The 7,705-nt window shown below is 36.9% G+C and overlaps 1 protein-coding gene across 1 annotated transcript; it reads right to left on the bottom strand.

The window, feature by feature from the left end:
• Nucleotides 1-3,604: 3,604 nt before the first annotated feature.
• LOC121238170 lies at nucleotides 3,605-4,943 on the bottom strand. The gene is made up of 2 exons (XM_041135011.1): nucleotides 4,729-4,943; nucleotides 3,605-3,974 (listed from the first exon to the last, which is right to left on the bottom strand). The coding sequence occupies exons 1-2, from the start codon at nucleotides 4,941-4,943 to the stop codon at nucleotides 3,605-3,607; spliced, it is 585 nt and encodes a 194-aa protein (XP_040990945.1).
• Between the last annotated feature and the right edge of the window lie 2,762 nt (nucleotides 4,944-7,705).

Genomic DNA, 7,705 nt, shown 5'->3' with positions numbered 1-7,705 from the left:
TCGGAGTATGGCGTTTGTCCCTATGAGCATGTGATCAACGTGTTATATGTTGGTCTTAGGTGACAAACGGGTAAGGTACATGTGTAATCTGATGAGACACAAATGCCGGATGGATTCACCATATGTAATGGGTAATCTGTCCTAAGCACAGTTACACGGTGCTTAAGCCTCAAAGTTGACTTAGAGTCGTGTGGCGTGTATGGATGAGAATGAGGATTAGTGTTAACTAACGTGCATGGAGGTAGAGATGGGTGTATTGTCTAGGATTGGGATGCCTGTCTCCGTCGGTCGGAATCATGCTTCAGAATGTGGTCAATTGGAAGAGTAAAATGAAGGCCTTAGTGTCTTAATCCTAAGGTGAATCATGAGTTCACTTTAGTGGATGGGCACTTGAGGTAAGACCTTGAGTTTGGAAGATGTAGTGATCGTAAGTAGATCCCAAAGGTTTTAACATAATAAAAGGTACGTAAGAGCATGAGATAGAAGGAGAGTATTCCAAGTGAATTGTAGTTTATGTTTTCTAAGTTTAGTTGCTTATGCATTAGATAAAGAATGACATCGAGGTTATGTGTATGCATGTAGGCTACTATCAGACACACACATGAATGGACTGCATGATATGAAAGTAGCATGGAGTCTAGGTAAGTATTACGTTCATACACTTCTAGAGTTTTCTAAAATACACGAAATGAAAACGAAATGTTTTTCCTTTATGATGCTTTCCGAAACGAAAGGAAACGATGTTTTATGAAAAACATGCTAAGTGTTTAAATGTATATGCATGTAATGGCCCTTCTTGGCAGCCCATTTTTACGTACCTAAAGTATTAATTGTACGCATGTGAATGGATGACTATACACAGTATCTATTGTATGTATTTTCTACGAAAAAAAATGTTGAGGCTTATGCCTGACGCTTTAATTGATGCTTTAAACGACGCGAATAAAGTATGTTGTTTTAAAAGGTCTCTATGAACTGATGTTTTAAATCATGCCATGAAAGATGATGTTTAAGCCCATGCTCTTAAATGATATTTTTCCATGAATGAACTACTAAATGAAAAGGACTGAAAAGGAAAGAACTGAACTGAAAGAAAGGACTAAACGTTTAATGTTTGAAAATACGTAACGGCCACATGAATGAATGAAAAGGGTACCAAAGGAATGGACAGATTGCAATGTCGGGTAAGTAGTATTGGTAGTGCACCCAGTGCTGCCCCCTAATGGAAAAGGGGTTCTGAAGCTGTGGCCACAGGCGGAGTCTGGGTCAAAAAGACCATTAACTCCAACACACAGGACGTAATAGTGTGTACCGGCCAATGAAAGTGATAAAAAATAATGTATGAATGCATGAATGCATCGAACCCTTGAAAAAATGAAGGCATTGACGGGAGATATGTTTCACGAAAAGAAAACCCTTTTTAAAGAAAAATCTCGTCTAGTGATGTTTTCAAACGAACACATGTATGCATGTACGTATAGTATGTATGGAATGATGAATGCATGAATGAAAACCTATGTTATTATATTTTAACTGTATGAAGTAATGCTTACAAGTAATTGACTCATTCTAGTTTTTATATATGCCCCTCCCCCCACAGGGACTGAATGAGCAGTACAAGTCAGGACGGACACAGCCCAAGGGAAAGAGAACAGAAATCTAGGCATGAGAGTTTTAACTGTATGAGAGGCATTTTTATCTTAAGATTAATATTTTCTACTGTAAACCTCTTTTATTCTCGAAACACATTTTATTTTATAACATAGAGTCTTACACCCTGGGTATGGAAGCAAAAGGTTTTAAAATGAATGGTAATTCTCATCGTCCTTTCTAAAATCATTTTATAAAACGTTCCACCACAAGGACGGGCATTACATCCTCCTCCATCAACTTCAGTTTTTCCCACCTTTCCTCGAGTTCGTACATTGCCATCCGCCGTGAGCCACCCTTAAAGCTTCCTTTTCCACTCACTTTCACTAACCGTGAGCCTCCCACGACCCTCATAATTCCTCTTTGCACTCGCTTTCCATTCCAACAACCACCGTTCGATTTTGTTAGAATCTTAGTGGACCCCCCCTTCTCCTCACTTTTTCCCGAGAGAAAAAAAAGGAGAGAAGACTGGTACTAGCACTTCAATTTTAATCTCCTCTTTCCTTTTCGTACTCAATTAATTGTAACTACTATATTTGTATTGCTAATTTTGTGGTTTTATTTTAACAACCTATAAGGTCTTCCATATGTAATTCTATTAACAACCTATACGGTTTTAGTCCTAAGGCGAAAAGGACCTATCGCTTCATAGTTTTCTAGATTGAGGAGAAGCAGAAGCAAGTTATTGTGGAGAAGGTTGGTGAGCCAAACCAAGGTTATGAGGATTTCACTAGAAGCCTTCTAGCTGACGAGTGCCTATATGCTGTATATGATTTTGACTTTGTCACGGAAGAGAATTACCAAAAGAGCAGGATTTTCTTATGGTCCTATTTCTGTTAGCTAAGATGTAACTTGTTTGCCGGGGGCAGGGGGTGTATAGACGACACCTTTAGTTCATTTCAAATTTTAAATTGATTCTTGTCAATTAATTAACTTTGGAGTGCTAAAGTTTGCATGAAGCATTTTGAGTAATCTGATCTAATCTAGATGTGGAATGCCAAATGTGTTCCTTTTTGGGGTAATGCCATAACTGCAATGCCAGAAAAGTTTGATTATATTTAAACAATCTTTGCTTTATGGAGACGAATTTTTTGCAATAGTCGAAATGTTTGACAATAACATCTATACTTTCTGGCATTTTATATTCATTGTCAGCTTCATTTGCCCTTTGGCAACTCCAAGTCGAACCTTTACCCTATTGAAACCGTAAAACATCCATATACTTTTGTTTACAGAAATAGCTTACATAGCTAAACAATCCCACCTCTTGCAGTTAATAAGTCGACCATGCAACATAAATAACAACCTGAATTCAAACACGGATATTCCAACACACACACACACACACACCCACGCACATATTTTCAACACTGCATGCAATCTGCTATATAAGAAAAAAATAAATTCCTCAGCTGAAAAAAAAACATCAACTAAACCATATTTACAATCATTTTCATACCGATTGTGTACAAAATATACAATCATTGCATTTACAATCATTTCCATACCCGCTCAAGAAAATCACAACAAAATAATTTCCATACCCATTCAAGCCTTTTAGAATGGTTTCCATACTCCCTCTAGGCCTCTAGTAAGTCACAACAACAAAAAATTTCATACCCCATTCAACTATTTACAAATACAAATTTACCCATTTGTTACACTAATTCATCTAAACCAATTGTTGCTCAAAAAAGTCAACCACCGATTTGCACTAAGTCCTATGGGGCATGCACGACATTCCCTGGAGATATGCAAAATTGAAAAATTAAAACAAAGCCATCAAGATTGGAATATTTCAGGAAGATTTAAAAATGTGAATATTAAACTCATACCTCATTATTGCTCAGTGACGTTGGTTGTGTTAGAGTACTACATTTCATACAAGTCTAAATTGATAAAAAAAATTATGTGTGAAAGTAATATGCATGCAATCCAAAATTTACACAAGTACTTAAACAAAATATAATACATGTCTCTTCTTTCTCTTCATTGCAGCCTTCTCCACTGGCGGTACCCTTCTTCTTGTTGGCAGCCTCCCTTTCTCCTGAACTGCGTGAGAGCTTAATATTTTCTTACCCTCGTCGGCAACCATGTTCTCTTTCATCTTGATTGAACCAGACTCAAGTTGTAATCCTGCAAACTTGTGTTCAAATTCATCCAAATGGTGCAAGAATGCATTGACATGGTCATCACTATGGGATACACGCATTGCCAATCTTAGACATCTTTTAACCACAAGGTCATACCGTCCTGCATCCGCATTGATCCTCAAGTCATCATAGCTACTCTTCACTAGTGTGTATCTCCTCTTTAAGTCTTTTCTTCATCGATCCAATACATATTTCTCTGGTAGCTCATGAATGTACTTCATCTGGCGAACTCTAAATGCATGCCTACAGACAATTCCCCTCATCTCAAATAGGGAACACGTGCATTTAACTTTGTACTCCTCTTCGTTATAGTAAACTAAGTACTTGACAATTTTTACACGTTCATTGGAGGTGAAAATTTCTTCAAAAATATTGAAGGTGGAAATACAACCCTGTGTGCCGACGAGTGCAAGGTTACAAGGAATCACCCCCCAAACTTCTCGTTGGATCTCTTTAAACTTTGCATTTGTCTATAATGATTGGAACTACTTTTCAATCTTGAATGTAGATGCACATGGTATCGTTTGGTTGCAAGAATGGAAATCAGTCGTCGTCTCCACCTCCACCTTCTTCTTTAGAGCCTTGTCAAATTGATTGAAAAATTCCTGTAATGTAGTTCCAGAATGCATAAACCCGTCGAAGAATGCGTTCATGCTTTTAGATTGTTGTGTAATGCTCATACTAGCCTGAATACATTCTTCAAGTAAATTGGTACCCAAAATGACCTATTGTTGTACAACTCCTACAACCATGCATTATCAATAAGGTCATACTTATGAAGTAATTGCCCCCATTTCTCCTCAAATTCTTCACAACTCTGTGTAACATAGATTGCACTCTGAATAGCAGTTTTCAACTCTTCGTTGTATTTCACGTGGGATGTCAATTGTCTGGCAGTTTTTGCATTATGTGCAAGAGACAATACCTATGACGATTGTTTGGGAATACATTGGCAATAGCATTCTCCATTGCCCGGTCTTGGTCTGTTATGATTGCTTTGGGTGCCCATCCATTCATGCCCTCTAGCCATGCTTCAAAAAACCACACAAAAGTACTTGTATCCTCACTTGAAATCAAATCTGCCCCTAACAGTATAGACTGTCCATGATGGTTGATAGCAACAAATGGAGCAAACAGCATCCCGTACCTATTTGTTAGGTACGTCGTGTCGAACGTGATAACATCTCCAAAATACTCATATGCCGCTCAGCTTCGTGCGTCAGCCCAGAACACATTCCTGACTCAGCACTCGTAATCCACATTCATGACAGACATAAAGCCATCATTCATTGCCCTCATTCTCTTAAAGTAGTCATTCAATACTTCACCACCTCCTTTACCTAGCCTCAAATGTCTAGCTTTCTCAATAAAATTTCTATAATCTTTCTCTTGGAACTTTAAATTCTCAAACCCTCCCCCCCCCCCCCCCCCGGCGTCAGTCACAAGAGTTTGGAAGTTCTTATTCATCCGAATACCCACTCTATCATTCAAGTCGAGCATCCTCTGATTGTATTCATCTAAACATTTGTGAGATCTAAAAAATCTAGACTTTTGAGGACTTACAGTACTATCATTGTGTACAAGATCAATAGTAGTCAAAACCTATATCCCATTCACCAAGTGAGCATTTATCTTCACCTTACAAACCGTTTTAGTTGTTGGTCTTGACTTTGATAAATTTTTGGGGCTAGTATAGTACATGTTGTCACGTGCACATCCAATCATCACATACTTCGCATTACCATCGTCGTCTCTCTTCGTCCTTTTTGTGATAACACCGAAGTTCTCTTGCTTGGCATATCGTTTGTGATAGGCTAAAACCTCTTTATCAGTTGTAAATACTATACCAGATTTTGGAGGCTCAACTCTTTCATCATCATTTGATACTTCATTTGTCCCCTTCGCATTCGGCTCTATGTTGACATCGGATGAAGTTTCTGAAAATAATATTTACATTTAGGTTAAAAATATGACAAATTTCGATCGTTTGGTTGTGACATACCTCCAATATTCTTTTCACTTCCAGTACTAACTGGCGTAGTCGATAAATGATTTAGGCAGTGTGGGTTGGGCATAGTTGGTCTGCATGGTGGCATAACTGGATGCTGCAAATACCCACTATGTTAGAACGAATTGGATGCATGCACGTACAAGAAAACATTTCTCAAAAAAAAAAAAAAAATTACTACCTTCATCATATCTTCAATTGGTGAGGGAAAATGACGTCGAACGTTGAATAGGGGGGAAGAAGGATGCATCAACGTATGCTGGGGGAGGGGGGAGAGGGATGTGGGACAACGTACATGGTCGGGGGGGGGGGGGGGGGTGGGGATGACGTATGGAGAGAAAATCAAATGAGTCTCCTAGCTGCTATACCAAAACCCATGGTTTTGAGTTTTTTTTTTTTTTAAAAAGGGCTACATAGGCTGTGTGTGGAGGATGTGTGAACAATAAAAAGCTGTATAGCTTTACTCACACAATATACTCATTTTCAAAATAGTAAGAGCCTTCTGATGATACACCTTGTCTCATCCCTCTCTCTCTCTCCCTTTCGCATAGGTCTTGTATTTGAGGTTCTTGGATGAATTTATGTTTTTATGAAGTTTTTGCCTTGTGATCTTAGATTTGATGCTTAGATCTATTTTAGGACTTGAATGGTAAGCCCATGATGTATTTTATTGATGATTACTTTATGAGAAGTTTCGAATCTAATGGTTTGATCAAAAAACCAAACCACATAGCACTCGGTTTTCGTGAATGGGTGCAAACCGATTGTATTAAGTATGATTTTGTTACTCTTTGTGGTTTTGGCTTAGTTATTCAAAGCATGATAGTTCTTAGAAATGTTTTATGATGATATTGAGAGTATGTTATTGAACTTTTTGTGTTCTTGGAGTTGTTTTGAAAAGAGATAGATTTTGAACATCGAGGGTTGTTCTTGAGGTCAAAATACTTGAAGTTTTGAATAAGGAAGAAGTTTGTGTTTTTATGGTGTAAGTTTTGTTGGTTGTTCTAGTATGATATGTAATCATAGGATGTGATTTTATATGTTGCATCTTTCAGTTTTAGCATAAAAGATAAAGTTTGAAAGAATTGCAACAAAAATCAAGAGTTTAGCACTTTTCATGTTTCGGCCTATGCTTGTTTCATATGGTTGTGCTATGTTTTAATTAGGTAGTTGGATTTTGGACAAAATTTACATAAAAAATATAAATTTTGATGAGCTTTGGAGTTACAACGTAAAATCCTTAAGTTAGGGATAAAATTATCATTTTCCTACATGTAGAGGGGTAAAATGATCATTTCTTAAAGTCCGTGTTTATATATTTCTAAGTTTATTAGTAAGGAGTTTCTAACATTTAGAAATATCTCCTTACAGTTTTCAGTTAATTCACGCATTTAATTCGTCATGCTATGCTAATTATAAGTTAGTCTCTAAGTTACTTTCAGAATATTGTGAATGTATGGTGGTAATAAACCATCATTCACGTTGTTATGATTATATATATATATATATATATTTATATATATATATATATGCTATGTCATGTCACGAAACGTTTATCTATTACATGTTAGGCCATGTCACTGAATGTTTATTTGTTACACATTATGCTATGTCCCAAAATGTTTATCTGTTACAGATTATACTATGTCATGAAATGTTCATCTGCTACATATTATGCAATGTCACAAAATGTTTATCTATTACATATTATGCCATGTCATGAAATGTTTATCTTTTACACGCCATGTTATGTCACGCCATTAGTCACACTAACATGTCACGTCACGTTATACCATGTCATGAGTCATATGAGTCCATTAAGAAATATCTTCCAATTCAAGTCATGTTACATTCACGTGCAATCAAGTTATTGTTCAAGTCAATATTATTGAAT

Source organism: Juglans microcarpa x Juglans regia, chromosome 7D (genome assembly GCF_004785595.1).
Source record: "Juglans microcarpa x Juglans regia isolate MS1-56 chromosome 7D, Jm3101_v1.0, whole genome shotgun sequence".
Taxonomy (NCBI): domain Eukaryota; kingdom Viridiplantae; phylum Streptophyta; class Magnoliopsida; order Fagales; family Juglandaceae; genus Juglans; species Juglans microcarpa x Juglans regia.
The sequence above is the reverse complement of the archived record's forward strand: the minus strand, read 5'-3'. Positions and strand labels throughout refer to the sequence as shown.

Excerpts from the sequence above, each read along its gene's own strand:
- LOC121238170 (XM_041135011.1), bottom strand. The coding sequence starts at position 4,943 with ATGCTGTTTGCTCCATTTGTTGCTATCAACCATCATGGACAGTCTATA. Across the intron at positions 3,975-4,728 it reads TTCCCAAACAATCGTCATAG|AAAAGACTTAAAGAGGAGAT; the intron begins GTATTGTCTCTT and ends GGATCGATGAAG.